This window comes from Cheilinus undulatus, linkage group 12, assembly GCF_018320785.1.
Source record: "Cheilinus undulatus linkage group 12, ASM1832078v1, whole genome shotgun sequence".
In the NCBI taxonomy this organism is placed as follows: Eukaryota; Metazoa; Chordata; class Actinopteri; order Labriformes; family Labridae; genus Cheilinus; species Cheilinus undulatus.
The window spans coordinates 14,660,316-14,675,972 of record NC_054876.1 but is presented as its reverse complement, the minus strand read 5'-3'; the positions used below and the strand labels follow the sequence as shown (position 1 = coordinate 14,675,972).

The following is a 15,657-nucleotide window of genomic DNA, read 5'->3' as shown; positions in this document are numbered from 1 at the left end:
CTAACCTGAAACAACTTTTATTTCCACTGTCTCAAAATCACTGCATGTCCCTGTCAATAATTCTTAAGGTCAAAAATTCTCTGAACTTCAGTTTTTCTTTTTCTTTTCTTTCACACATAATAACCTACTGAATATGCTGGTTATAATCATGTGATCATCAGCAAGAAAATCCACACAGAAGTAAAAAAAAAACAAAAAAAAACCCTCACATCTTAATACATAAAATATTGCGACATGTCATCATCAAAGTTCCATTTAAGTATACAACCTTTCTCAAGTAAAATAATATATATGTTTTTATAATTTTTTTGTTTACTTGAGTTACCTTTATAAACACAGTGCCTATGTTACGTTTAAGTGCAGAAATCTTTCATTTTCATGGATTATTTGAAAGTTAAAATGTCCTTGCAACCATTTCAGAATATTCTTGCATGACAGACACACGGTACCTGCTGTACTCTGCTTGGGTCATCCAGCTGTAGCTTGGCAATGACACAGCCTGGCTCTAGTGCCGCCCCAGCTCTCTTCACATAGTGAATACAACCAGACTCTGCAGCCGTGAGGGTCATTACCATCTTCATCACCTGGAATTTACATGTCAAAGGTTTACATCTTCCCAAATCAAACAAAATGAATTGGTTTGAATTAATTCTCTCTTTTTGTAGACAACATTTACGTTCTAATAAATATACTGTACCTCTATTTCAGCGTAGCACTGGCCAGAAAACACATGGCCACCATCCTCGACTGTGTACTGGATGAGTTTTCCAGCTGAGGGGGACCGCAACAGCGAAGGATCATTCTCCCTTTCAAAAACACAAGTCTTGTTCCCAATTGTGATGCGATACCTAAGCAGGAAAAACATAGTTTGGTTTCACAGGAACAGAAATCAGTAGCCAGAAGTGCATTAATTAACTGTTATAAAGCTGAAAATTAAGTGACGGTATATTAGATAATTTGCAAAGTAAAGACGTGTTATTTTGTGATAGTTTTATTCAATTTAAAAAACCTTTAATAAGATTAGTAGAAATAAATTTGTCGAAAACGTTACCCTACCTGTCCACCTCTTCCTTCATGTAGGTAGTGTAGCTACTTCCATCATAAGACAGCAGAAGGCCTCCATCACTGAGCCGGTGCACATCCACCTCAGCGGATGAGTTGTTCATGATGACCACGTAGGAGTTTGGAGACTGGCGGGTCACTTTCAGGACATACTTAGTGCCTTCATAGATCAGCTCCACGTCCACGGTGTTGAGGAGAGTGTGTGCAGGCAGCACCTGACCCCTGGTCACAGAGTACAGAGAGTGTGTCATGTTTTCAATTCTAACACTGCACATGTTTGGTTTCTCCCAAAGCCTGACATAGTCTTACCTTTCCAGAGAATGCAGGAAGTTGGAGACACTGTTCCTCAGAGTCACATCTGCCACATGAAGAGCCCCGCTGACGATTCCCAGCATGGTGTCAGGACGTTCTGCCTGCAACATAAATTTGTCCCTTATTTAGTGAAACATACTGACAGATATTCAGTCTTTATACCAGGATTATTAACCACAGAGTGCTGTGGTCTAAGCACTTATATTTTTACCTCCGCCAAGGAGGTTATGTGATCGGCAGGGTTTGTTAGTTTGTTTGTTAGCTTGTTAGCAACAGAACTCAAAAAGTTACGGACGAATTTTGATGAAATTTTCAGGAAATGTCACAAAGCCATAAGGAAGAACTGATTAGATTTTGGGAGTGATCCAGATCACCGTCTGGATCCAGGAATTTTTTAAAGGATTCTGTACTATTGGGAGAGCTAATGGCGGAGGTCTGCGCTCTCCGAGTGCTTTTCTAGTTTATACATGTTTTTCGCAGTTGCCACAGCTGGGATACAACTCCATACCTGCATCTTCTCAGAGATGAGCCGGTCCAGCCAGCCAGTGTCAATGCTGTTGTGCTGAAAGCTTTCAGTCTCCAGCAGCTTTATGAGGTATTCAACAGTTGTCCTGAAGTCTCCTCTGATAGATAATTCTTTCAGAGCCACCACCATGTTGCTAGAAAAATACACAAACAAATACTTTAAATAAAGAATCATTCTGATTAGAAAACGGTATTAAAATGATCTGCAATGGTAGTTTTTCCCACTGAAATTAATCTTAGAATTTGGTTTGCACTCACCTGATTGCTTCTTCCCGATTCTCCCCCCAGGAGAAACAGTGCCCAAACTGAGAGTCAGCAAACTCGTGCAGCCCTCCAGCAGCTGCGACACTGAAGTACCCCCATACGTTCTTATTGCTGCGGAAATTCAACTCTTGTACTGTTCCAGAGCTTGGCTTGAAACCCTGCAAACACATCACAGCCAAAGCTAACACCAGCTGATCTGACCTTTAGATGAGTCATAACAGAGGCCTTTATTTATGCTACAACAGGATCCCAAAGTGAAAACCTTAATAAGAACAACCACAACAGAAATCAGAGACTCTGTGTAACCTTTAGCTCTAAATGTTTTGTGCAGCAGCCACGAAGGAGTGAAGCTCACCTCGTCAGGGTTTTCACTGGTGATACGTGCAGCGATGACATGGCCCCGAGGGGACGGGGCTGTCGACAGACCCTCAAAGTCAATGAGAGAGTCTCCCCAGGGCTGGACCCCATAAAGCATCCTGATGTCTTTGATCCTATGAAGAGGAATGCCCATGGCAATCTGACAGAAGATAGCAGCGTTAGTACCAGACAAGTTTAACAACATACTGAATCACATATAGACATTTTTGTTTTAATGATTATATAACTATACTTTTTTACATTGTATTTTCCATTTTCTAAACAACTTAAACCACTCTTAAAGGTTTGCCGCAAGATGGGGTGAAACTTGCAACTGCTTTCTGCATTCTGAAAGCCTGTCAGTTTCCTCCGCTGCAACTGGAGGAAAGGGTAAATCATCGACATTTACATGGCAATGTAAAGTAATTTTTTTAAGTTACTGCACTATCTGTCTCAACACAATGATAGTTAACTTTTGGCTTTATGATTACATATATTCATCATTAATTCTCCTCAATACAGATGCTGCATGCATGTCTCTTGTCATCATCATTTTAGCACAGGGCTTTCCACAGATAGATGGAGTCATCAGCCTGTGGTAAAAAGAAACCAACTAGGATGGTTTGAAGGCTGCTCCAGGAAATTTTGAGCATCCAAAACTGAACTTCCTGCAATCTGGTAAATATCTAAACAATATGAGATGGTATAACTTACCAACAAATCATTAACCAAAATTTCAGTGACTTTGTGCATATAGCTTGCATTGTTTCAAGATTTAATATATTATTTTCCGCATGGCAATTTTAACTATGAACTGTCTAAGGCAAAAGGCAATCTTATAGAGTTTAAACACTTACCTCTCTGAGCCCTGAGCTATTTTTTAAATATCTTTTCTCATCTGGACTTTTTGTCTTAAGAAGCCTGTAAAACACTAACCCTGTGGTGAAGTCAAGCTCTAAACATCGTTATTACAGGACAAACTGGGCTTTCAGAATATGTGTGCCGCAGTAATGTCCCTTGGGTTCTAAAAAGACTTGTGCAACTATAAAGACAAAAGAAAAAAACGAAATGGAAATCAAAAGTTAAAGAATTTTGCGTGTGACACACAGTAAATAATAATGATTAAGACTTTTTTGCACAGATTTGTGCTCCCATCTCTTAGAGACCAAAAAGTGAAAAAAAAAAAATCATTCTGTGACATAAAGTCTTCAAAATATTCATATATCTCAAAAGTCATTGCGCTTGTTTGTGTTAGCTTTATTTGTGCTATTATTCAAAGCAGTTCCAGTCTGCAGCGACACAGAGGACCACATCACAGGCTCTCCATCTCAGTTTCTCTTCATTATGGGTCATTTAGGACTTCTCCTGCATTATCTAAGTGTAAAGACGTGCAGTTTGACAAAGCATGACGAGATGAACGAACTGTCCGCCATTGCATGTCACAGCCTGTTACAGAACAGTGTCACATACAAAACCGTGGATAGCATGAGCCAATTAGCAGCAGAAATGATCAAAAATTTGATTTAGAAATAGAGGTAGGAATCTTTAGGCACCTCAGGATTTGATTCAATTATGTCCTGGAGCAAAAAGAAAGCACTATAAAGACAGGGTTTGATGAGTTTGATGTGGAAGATCTTGACTGTCCTGCACGGAGCCCTGCTCTTTTAACCTGTGATGAACCTCCTGCCTCTAGAGGCTGCTGTAGCCTTAGCTAACAGCCGCTGCCTTTCTGTTTGAGCTTTCCCATGGCACTTCACGGGAAGTAAATATGACTATCTTAGCCATTAGTGTGTAGTAGGAACAGTGCGGTATGGCAGTTTTTTTTAAGTAATAAATGAAATAAAGTGGTACGTAGGCTGTGAAGGGTTGAACTACTCAACCAAAGTGAAAATAGGCCACATATCAAAGCCTGATGTTAATCTGCAAAAAGGAACCAAGGCTGGTGAAGCTAGCTGCTAATGTTAGCCAAACTGTAAAGAGTATATCAGGCTCACATGATATCTGCTAACACAGTGACCCTGTGAGGAATTTGACTGTTTTCTAAGTATTATCTCCTCTTTGGACTAGTCAGTTAAATGCAATTTAAATGAGCGTTTAGCCGAAATACTGTAGACCCCCAATAATATCGCAAGTGGTTACTGCCTCTTTCTCCTCAGCTGTGCATGCTGCTTACGTGCACAGCTGATAAAGGAGACAGCAGTGTTATTAGACTGAAGCTTCTGTTTATAGAAAAAATAATAATTCCCAAAATTCAGAGCATGGTTGTATCTCACAAAATATTCTACTTTGAATAAATGTTTTCCAGTGTTTATAGCCTTGCAGGATTACCATTCCCCATTTAATATTCATCTGCTTGCAACGTCCAAGGATTTGACAAACTAAAACGCAAGCAACACCATCAGCCTGAGTGATTCAAGCTGTGGTGTCTTAGATAACACAGCTGCAACTGTTCCCTGTAATGTTCTAAAACGGTCTCATTGCATTGTAAATCTTTGGTCTGAACAGGGCATTATATAAAACATCTTGCTGAGTGAAAGTGGGTCTGGTAGTTGCACCATAGGAGGGCACTCTGGTCCTCTATGCTGGACATTATGTATCACTCCCACTGTAACACCCAATCAGCCTGAATAAAGCTTTCCCAGCCATGCTGCCCTTCAGCTTGACTGCCACTGACCTATTTACACACAATCCCAAACACTGCAGAACAACCCACGTGACCAGACGCTGCTTCAACCCCTGCATCTGCTACAATGTTCCTGCATATTGCCTCCCTCTTTTGAAGGCGGTTGCCACAGTGACAGGGGGCCCTGGCTCGTGTTAAGCAATGAAGCATGCTAACTTTGTCTTCTGTAGGACAGTAGTGGACTCAGATGCACTGTATGTGATGTAACCACAGTGGGCTCTGCAGGCGTGTGAGACTGACCTGCAGCTGGGCTGCAGGCAGATTGACATCAGCGACCATCTCTGTGCAGGGGTGTTCAACCTGCAGACGAGGGTTCAGCTCCAAGAAGTAGAAGCTGCTATCCTGGCTGTAGAGGTACTCCACTGTGCCTGCACTGACGTAGCCAACCATTTTAGCCAGCTTCACAGCACACTGAGGAAAGAAAAAATCTATAAGTATCAAGATTCAGTTGTCTTACTTAATCTGAAGTGACTGAGCTAGTCTTAGATCTCCATAGATCAGCTTTTTTGTTAGGAACAAAACAGAGCCCCGTTTATTTATAACTCTGCCAATGTTATAAATATCTTCTGAGTTAGAAAGCAGCCTCCTGGATACCTTTCCTTAGTTAACAGAGCTAAACTAACAGCACACCACCACCAGGTGACAATTTCTTCTCAAAATTCACATCTATGACATTTTAAAAAATCCTATATCAATCAGGCTCAAGTGCAAACACTGCTATACCCTTTCCATATCCTCAAACACATCAGAAGTGGCAATGGTAGCAGGAGCCTCCTCTATGATTTTCTGATGCCGTCGCTGAACAGAGCAGTCTCTGCCAAACAGAGAGATGGCATTTCCATACTGATCAGCCAGGATCTGGACCTCCAGATGGCGTGCATGCTTGGCTAGCTGCATGACAAAAATGGGTGATCCTGGAACTTCTGCCTGGACCTGCAAAACCACAGAGAACAGAAGACATAGAGAGGATAAAAAAATGTTTCACTTATAAAATCGTCTTAGAATTGTATGTTTACAGTGCTAACTCCTTCATATCTCTAATTATTAAATATTGGGCTGGGTTTCCACGAACCTGTCTGAAGAGGTTAGGGAAATCATCAGCAGAGTTGACTTTACGGATTCCTTTTCCTCCCCCTCCCTCTGAGGCCTTCACCATCACAGGGTAGCCGACTTTCTCCGCCGCCTGATAATTGAAACTTAGGATTTACAACTCACATCTTATGTTCTGTGCATGCATGTACAGTACATGAAAGAACATGCAACATTTATTTTGCACTGTGAGCTGTCAGTGAAATTACATGTGTACCTTAAGGCCATCCTCTACATCTTGGATGCAGCCAAGTTCGTACACGTCTGAAGGCACGTTGATGACCCTCTTCTTCTGGTTGTTCTCTGTCCATTCTACTGTCAGTCCTGGGAAAGGATCAATAGGTAACATTACTAGTGTGCGAAAGGACGATCTTAGATTGTTAAGAAACACAATTTATCGACAATTTGCTAAAGCTGGGAAATCAGAAGAATCGCATTCTAGTTGGGCACATCTACATTCACTCACCCCCTCCCTTTCTGCTTCTGCGGATGGCTGAAAATGAAACCGAAACTTAAGATTTATTCTTGAAAAAGAGCTTTAACTGGCCAATATGGGACTGTTTTGGGACCAGACAGACACAACAATCAGCACCGCAGTCTTCATTGTATGACCATGTATCACACAAAGTGTGGCATATTATTATAGGTATTATTATGCTCTCCCGGTGTTTTTTAATATATTTCTAACAGGCATCTCCACCTCTCTACATGAGGCTTAACGGAATTAGTGAAACTCTTTAATACTGGATTCTTTTTCTTATGGAGGGAGGTGGTGATGTTCTCAAGGTCCAGACCTGGGTTGTTCTTTAAAACTGTTTCAGACTTCATAAACATAGATTTCCATGCATTTATTTCCATGCATAGCACTTGAAGTTATCTCAGTCTGCAGCTCTCTGTCTCTTGTTTAGTGTGCAAGGCAGGTGCGTGACACTAACATAATCGCTACGCGTCCCCTTATAAATGATCTCCCAATCCTTTTATGAATGAAAATCATTATATTAAAATAAAGTAAGGTTACTTCTTCACTGCTTGACCATGTACCACAGAAATAGATACCATTTTTGGGTTATGTTTAAATTAGCTCATTTTGTCACTCTTACCAGTCTATAAACAAAGCTAATGTGACATCATATAATACTGCATATGAACAGGCACCTTTAAAGCTACAGCTATGTAAACTATGCTTGCAGTCCATGTTTTGAAATAAATATTACCATGTAAAAATGTGCTTTATCATGGTGAATGCAGGGAGATTAAATTGTCTGGAGCTTTAAAAAATTGTGCAAAGTCTTCCAGACCCCTAACCTGGTGGTGCCAACTATAAAATGGAAAATATTAAACCATTTCAGACATTGGTCAACAGATTATTGTAGAAAAAAAGGATAAACAACATAGAGTTTATTTCTTAACTCTGTATTTGTGAATTTAAAAAATGATATGGGAAATAAGTTTTGGGTTTTTTTTGGTCAGTAACTTAAAAATGAGCCTTAAAAAATCTCGGTGAAAAAGTATTGTGATCAAATGGCGATCATGATTCAGCCGTAAAGAAAAATCAGAGTATGAATTCTGTACCAGCTGGCCCATCCTTAGGGAAGATTTTAAGAAACAGAGTTAGAAGAAACCAGCACTCAAAAAATGTCGTTTCAAGTTCTTTTAATTCTGGGTAAGGCGGTACACAAGACACGAGAACGCGTTTCAGCAAGCAGTCTTCCTCAGTGTTGTTAAGCAAAAAGGAAGCTTGTTACACTGGAGGTGCAGGTAAATCTTTCACAAGACTTTCCACACATCCTGGAAAATGTAAAACCACCTCTGGTTTAATGTTTTATAAGTGGTTCAACATATATTTATGCATTGATTGTCATCTTTTACTCATCCTTAGAAGTTTGATTTTGGACCATGTGAAAGGTCTCTGCTGAGCTCTACTGCTTTGGAATTTTTTTTGGAGGGGGGGGTTAATAGCTTTGCATTACACTTGCTCAATAAAACAGTAATGCCACTGAAAAGACTCATAGAAACAACAATGCTACCATGAAGCCACAGAACATTGAAGTTAAACTACTAACACCACTATCTGCCGTGCCACTACTGCCTCACACCTCTGAGACGACATACTTATCAACTATGCTACATCTGTAGTCTCTGTTTTAAAAAATCAGGAATCTGCTGTGAAATAACTGAGGTTAAAATATATATCATTCTTACCCTTTTTTGAGTCATACAAAAACATTCCTTTTCTAAAGCTGATCATAAACAGCTTTAAAAAAAAGAAAGGCTCTGGGCCCCTCTGTCTCTATAACCCACCTGTACCACTCCAAGGCAGAGTTGGAATTCCAGCTGTCTGAGCAACAATAGACGAGGCAATCTTGTCACCTAAAGCCCACATAGCCTGACTCGGGGGACCTGAAGGAGTAGATGAAAAATAGCATTTAAGTTGAGTTCACTGGCAATTTTATACAAAGTTATCTACAAGATCAACTAAATGCAAAAAGCTCATCTTACCCATGAAAGCAATGCCGTTCTTATGGAGCAGCTCTGGGAGTTTGGGGTTTTCTGAGGCATGACCCCACCCGGCCCACACAGCCTGTAAAGAAATAAAAGACTCAATGAATAATAAATTAGAAATCTTTGGGAAAATTTCATATTTTAGGTGTGTAGGGTTACCTGAACAGGTATACGTTTAGCAATGTCCAGAATGAGCTCCACATTGGCGTAGTTGTTGTTGTTCGTCCCTCCTGGTACGGGTACATAATGATCTGCCATTTTGATGTACTCTGCAAGAGACAGAAGCACAGAAAATACTTTATATTGTATTCACTGCTGGACTATTCTTAATATGGTTTATTCTATTCATATCATGATGCTGTCACCCTGTTAGAGTGCCAGGATTATTTAATGTCTAAAAATAAAAATATTGTGCAAGAAAAATAAAGCAAATGTGTCCCACTGTGCATTTAAAATAAGCAGTCTAGTTTTTGTTGTCATTGTTTAAATCCACCCCTTTTCTCATGTCTCATGTTTCATTTATCAGTACATCAAAGGCTGATCCACATCCACTGTAAACACTGCATCATATTCCTCTTGTGTATATGGCACAAGATCTATATGATCTATTACATATATATATATCTTACCAAAATATAGTTTTTTTTTTAGATATAGTCTTAGTATTTAACTTTTTATGCTACCTTTGAGTTGGTTGTCCTTGTTTGAAGCGTAGTGTATTACTATGTTAGTCTGTGCATTAGAATGATGCAAAACTGGAGCCAAATTCTTTATATGCATCCACAAACTTGGTCAATTAACTGATTCTAATTCTTAAAAGCTACAGTGTTTGCATGCATCACAAAACAGATAACAGGCACAAACTGCAGAAATTCCTTGTAAGCTATAGCTTTAGTTGTGCGTGGTATTTTTCATGGCATAGTTGGTCTCACCTGCATTGGCTTTCAGGTCCTCTGGTGTCACCATCACAACAAAGCGAATTGCCCTTTCATTTCGGAACATTTCATAGGCCCAGCGACGGATGGAGCGCATGCATTTGACTGCTGCAATGCCATTATTGGCTATAAGCACCTGGAGAAGCAAAATAGTAAAATGTTATTTCCCTAACTGTTTTAAAAAATGCCTGCTAAAAACTGCTGGTCATGGACAATGCTGTGTCTTTTCTATAGCATAACAGCTTTATACTTAAATAATAATGATATGCCTTGGTTGTATAAGCTAAACACACTATTTGTTTTGTTTATAATCTGGACTTGCTTGTTTTCAGTACTATAGATTTGTTTACATTGCTTAGATTTATTTCAAGCTTGATTTACTTTGCATGCAGAACTTTCAGGACAGCACAGTATATTCCATTACCTTTTCAATGACTTTGTTGCCACCAAAGCGGGTGACAAATTCAGCAGGTGAGGCCACGGTGAAGTCTCTCTGGAGGTCAATGCGGCGACGATCCCTGCCTTGCTTCACCAGGTGCAGCCCTGACATGCTTGGCCTGTTTTAAAATGCATACAAAGAATGCATTTCATGACAGTTTGTAACAACTCCGGTTTTGGGGAAGAACAGAATTTCACATAATAAGCTCTTATTTTCAAAGAATTTGTGAATCACACTGTTAGAGGCCAACTAACACACATGCTTTTGGCAGCAGCTTGAAAGTCAGTTTATGTTAACAGCCCAGAGGATAAAAAAATAACACCGTTATCACCTCATATAGATAAAAAAGTCAGACTACTGTGTCTTATCATAAGCTTTACAGCTTGTAACTGAGTTATGGCCACCTTTCAGTGAGTGTGGAAAAACATGCGAACACAGTGAAGACAGGGATCTAATTTGCATGTTAAAAGTAGGGGGACATCAATGAGCTCTTCAGAAGAAAACTGTCTCCTTTAAGTGTTACCTATGACATCTGAACACATCAAGCATGACACAACAGGACACTTAAAGCATGTTAACATGCTAGGGCAAGTGTCTCCAACAGCATTTAACTGTTACCGCTGCATTCAAATCAAGCTCCACCTAAAGGGGAACCAAACTGGAGACTGGTGAGTGCAGGGGGGAGGGATATGACTATCAGCTGGAAGGCGTGGCAGTGCCTGGGCTTGTTCGGCTGGCTGGCAACAGTGGCCTGATACCACATTATTGCATCACTGGAGGGGTTACCGGCACAAGGGAAATTACTCCCATGTGAGCAGGGGCTGTAATTTCATTTCAGATGTGGAGCGAGAGTCAGCTCTGTCCTATGAGAGAGGCAATAAGGGGGGTGGAGGAGGCAGACACCCTCCCATCAAGTACATCCAGTTTGAAAACTGCTGTCAAAGCTACTCTCAGCCCCCTCAACCCCCACCCTAACTCCTTTTCTCTCTTTTCTCTTTAGTCCTTGTGAAACTGATCAAGTAAAACTGTTAAAACAATCATTCAAAGACAAGATTTGTGAGTCATATGATGATTGCATGAATTTAAAACTGAAAGTAGCAGACCAAATCAGAGTCACCTCACTTCCTTAAGAAAGCAGTCAGCAGGTAAAAAAAGAAAAGTCAGCCATCTACAGGGTTGCAGGAATGATAAAACAGAATTTGGTACAAAATCAGACTAAAGTAGCTGGGTTTTAACCTTCTTTGGTTAACTGGATTTGGAAAATTGTGGTTTTAGAGGAAAAAGTTCACATGCAAAACCAGTCTGTGAACAACCCGCATACAGAAAAGGCTGCTTTAAGTTTCCTGCAAACTTCTGCAATCACTGAAGAGCTCCTTATGACTTTTTGGTTGGGAATTCTGTGTTTGCACATATTTCCACCTCTCCAAAACCAACATTACGAAGTCTAGGCCTAACTTCCAGACCTCCCTCACAGACAGACAGAGAAACCTTTTGCAGCATGCACTGCAGTGACTTGGACCACATTCTTTTCACATGTGCAGCAAAAGGGGGCTACCCCTCAAAGGAGGAGGAGTATACAGCATGAACAGAGTGTACTCATTTGGTGCTGCCCAAAGTTCTTCACATTCACATTTGCATGTTTTATAGCCACTAAAAAACAATGTGTTTCATGCATGCACTTTTGCGCTCATATTATTTAAATCTAAAGCACGCTTTAGGTACAATTTAACAATGTGAACATTATTCATTTACATCAGAGAATTCTCATTGTGAGAACAGAGGAATCTGTTAAACTTTCCTAAAAGTTAAATCAAGTTGATTAAACAACCAATGTATGTTTCTTACTCTTTAAAGCTGGTCTGCACACCTGACAAAAGAAAGCTTTGCACATAAATAAACCTGAATAACCATAGTATTAGCAGGACTTTACAATTGGAAGAATCCATGGAAAAAGCAGAAAGCTGAAGTTTAAATTCTGACCTTAGATTTTGTGCAGGACCATCAATGGGGTCGAATCCCATTTCATAGGTGCTGTCCGAGCTCCCGGAGGATGGAGACAAGGACCGTGGCTCCTTCTCCTCCAGCTGCAGGTCAGGCTTCCCTTGGATTTCATCCTCCGAGTTCTCTTCCGATACCGCTCCCACAATAAAGTGGGGGTGCAACGCCCCAACGGCCGGGTTCTTCTTAGCAGCACCGTCCTGCTGTGCCATGACTGGACGACACGAACAGGCTGCAAATACTATCGGGAGACACAACAGCGACAGTTATAGAGAAGCTACAGAGTCCAAATATCAGGGTACACTCAGTGTGACACGAGACTGGCATGTCACACTGTTGTTTGTCTTACTGCAATAGTGGGTTACATAAACTTATGTATTTTGATAAAGCATTTCGACATATTACAACACTTGAACCCACACAGGGAGCATCAGTAGGATACTGAGCTTACTACACTTAGAAATTTAGCATCAGCAAGGACATCTGAGCATATATTTTTAATTCTTTTTTAAAAACTTTTTGGAAACAACATAATCTCCATTATTCTAATCATAAGCAGGATAGTAAAGCACGTAAGTTTGATACGGCCACAAGCAAAAGTGAGAGAACATTGAACAAATACAACACATTTACAAATGTACTCATGCCACGGGTCCCACACACTTTTAAAAATCAAATTTAAGATGTTTTAAGGCCTAAACTGTAAAAAATGAATAGCACAGTAAAAAAAATGAAGGCATGAGATTTCTCAGTACACTGGACCAGTACTGAATTATCTGATTGAATGAACCATTAATGTCAAATGATATAGGACAAAATGATTAGATGATTTCTGGCACATTTGGGTGGGTTGCATTGATTTTAAGGTGGGCAACCGGGTAGCCCACATGTTAGAGGCAAACATTTTAGCCCATGACCCCCAAAATAACGGCTTCAGAGATTGGAGACCCCCACCTTCCTTTGAGGGATATAATGCACATGATGATGAACAAAGCATCATGTTCAAAACTTGCATTTTAGGTAGTTTGTATAACTTGAACTTACATTTTAGCACAAGTATCACTTAATAGCTATGTTTTTATCTTAAATTACTCATTTTAACATTTTTTTTTACAATAAAGTATCAAATTTATGATTTCAAATTATATTAAATTTCTCTTTCTTTTTTGGAAAGCATCACGCAACCCCCACTTCACTGTCTCGCGACCCCCTGAGGTCCTGACCCTGCCTTTGGGAACCACTGTGTTAGAGCAGTGGACACGTTTTTTTTACAACAGAACAGAGTTTATTAAATCACAGTGAGTCCAACAAAAATTTAAGGGGGGTCTGAAGTCCTCCTCCAAATAAATACAGTTTTTTTTAGAACATCCAACATCAAATTCTCTGAATGATGTATAATATTCAGACAACAATTTGTGGAGGAAGTTGATCAAAACTGTACAAGGTTGGCTAGAAAACAAAGATTAGACAAGGCTATGTCTACTCAAAGTGCCTTTTGAAATATAAGACTTCTCACTGGTTAAAACCTGATCTTTTAAGACTTTTGATGGCCTTAAATTTCAAATGCAAAATTTAAGACTATTTAAGACTTTTGAAGGATCATCAGGATGCACTTAAGATGTTGTGCAGCACGCTTCTTGCATGCCTGAGATTAAAACAAGAAATTACCCAGCTTTGGTCTGCAGATGTAGCATTGAAACATCTATCAATACAGTTTCACTGCAACTATATCCAAATCAGGTGTTAACAGTACCCTTACATCCATGAACATCTGAAGCATTTATTTAACCACAAATGAGTAAATCCCATTAAAACAACACTATTTAAAAGCACATTACTGTACTGAAAGAGTTTTATTCCATTAACCTTTTACTGTAAAAACTAGGCTTAAATGGCATGCTTTATGTTGAAAGTTTTAATCAATTTAATCAAAAAACACTTGTAGTAAATGTTAAATGAAGCTTTACTTTAACTTCACGTTACGCTGTATTGCCTAATTATATTAGAGAGCACATTTTACTGTAAACAGGCACATTACCTCCTCTTGTGCTGGACTTCTCATTCACTACGTCCTAAACAATGTTGGCACCACTCTTTAACACAATGACCTATAATTTAACTACCATAGTGTTGTCTAGTCCACCTCTGCTTCTCTGTGTTTCCACAGCTAAAGGTTTCTCCACCTGTCTGCTCTAGTAGAAAGATAACTCCCAGGTGAGACACGCCTTACCTATCGCTAGCTGCTTGCGGGACCAGAAAAACAAGCCGAGCACTGAAGCCAGACATGCTACAAACGTGAGCCATGGGAGCATCACCAAACAATACCGAGGTCAGCCTGTCAACACACCGAAACTTCAAGAAGAAACCATTTATCTACTGACAATTTAAGTCGACTAGGTTAGCTAAAATTAACACCGCTTGTCAAACCAGAGCTAGCTGTCCCCCTAAACCGCAGTTACAGATAAGCTGAAGCTAACAGCGTAGGAGTGAGCTAGCTTACCGGCAGTTGCTAATACTATTATAATGCCTCAGTAACGGCTCTAACGCAGGAGTGCTGACTGCACTGCAGGTGTTACTGTACTGCAGCGTGGTCGGAACCGGCGAACCCGCTCAACCTAATCTAAGATAAACATGAGCGAACAACTCACCGGTGGAGACAAACCGAAGCGTTATCCTGGAAAAGTTGACTCCCAGTGATCGATAAACTAATAGTGTCCGTCAGACATCTCTGTCTCCAGTGATGATGATGAAAAAATCACATCATGATGATGTCACTGAGCTCCGACAGACGCTTTAACAGCAGAGAGTGGGGTGATGTGATGATGCGCACACAGGTTACTATTGGACGATGACCTCTGACCACAACTTCCGCTATAGACACGGGAGAGGGTAGAAGAGACCGCACAGTCAAGATGGTTCACTGAACGGTGGTTCACACTGTATTTGGGAGATAAAGTAAGAATATGAAATTAGGAATCATAATATGTGCATGCATGCAATACTAAAACTGATATTTCAAGAATATTATTTTTATACATAAAAAAATATATACAAAGAAGGTTGGAGATTGGGTGCATTCATTCGATCCACACAAAACTAAAGAGAAATGTTTATATTGAATTATATATCTATATATCTTTAAGAATTTATTTTGTGCTTTTATAGCATTATTTAGACAGGAAGGTAAACTGAGTAGGGAAATCAGGGAATGGGAGTACGGGGTGTCATGCAGAACAGGGGCCACAGGCTGGATTTGAACCCTCACAGCTCACAGAGCCACAGCCTCTCTATACATGGGGAGCAATCTTACTGCCAGGAGTGGAAAGTAACTAACTGCATTTACTCACATTACTGTAATAGATGAGCTTTTTTGTACACATACACTTTTTGAGTAATTTTTAAAAGAAGTAACTTTATATTTTAGGTGAAGTAATGTGCTTTGTGATATTTTTAGAAGCATCAAGTACTGGCTTATTTTGACCTTAAGTCAT

General features: G+C 39.9%; 1 protein-coding gene across 9 annotated transcripts in view; it reads right to left on the bottom strand.

Moving 5' to 3' along the window:
- The window catches only part of acaca (acetyl-CoA carboxylase alpha), a 50,147-nt gene extending 35,159 nt beyond the window's left edge, over positions 1 to 14,988 (bottom strand). For all 9 annotated transcript variants that reach the window (XR_005992693.1, XM_041802115.1, XM_041802116.1 and 6 more), the window contains exons 1-18: positions 14,815 to 14,988; positions 12,149 to 12,407; positions 10,154 to 10,286; positions 9,727 to 9,865; positions 8,954 to 9,063; positions 8,792 to 8,873; positions 8,594 to 8,692; positions 6,510 to 6,616; positions 6,276 to 6,386; positions 5,927 to 6,136; positions 5,444 to 5,614; positions 2,519 to 2,680; positions 2,158 to 2,321; positions 1,883 to 2,033; positions 1,372 to 1,475; positions 1,057 to 1,284; positions 698 to 848; positions 450 to 584 (exon numbers count right to left, since the gene is read on the bottom strand). Coding sequence is in view for 8 of the 9 variants with exons in the window: in XM_041802115.1 (XP_041658049.1) it covers positions 450 to 584; positions 698 to 848; positions 1,057 to 1,284; positions 1,372 to 1,475; positions 1,883 to 2,033; positions 2,158 to 2,321; positions 2,519 to 2,680; positions 5,444 to 5,614; positions 5,927 to 6,136; positions 6,276 to 6,386; positions 6,510 to 6,616; positions 8,594 to 8,692; positions 8,792 to 8,873; positions 8,954 to 9,063; positions 9,727 to 9,865; positions 10,154 to 10,286; positions 12,149 to 12,378 (2,487 nt within the window). In the remaining variant the exon portion in view is untranslated. The remainder of the gene's footprint in view (positions 1 to 449; positions 585 to 697; positions 849 to 1,056; positions 1,285 to 1,371; positions 1,476 to 1,882; positions 2,034 to 2,157; positions 2,322 to 2,518; positions 2,681 to 5,443; positions 5,615 to 5,926; positions 6,137 to 6,275; positions 6,387 to 6,509; positions 6,617 to 8,593; positions 8,693 to 8,791; positions 8,874 to 8,953; positions 9,064 to 9,726; positions 9,866 to 10,153; positions 10,287 to 12,148; positions 12,408 to 14,814) is intronic.
- Between the last annotated feature and the right edge of the window lie 669 nt (positions 14,989 to 15,657).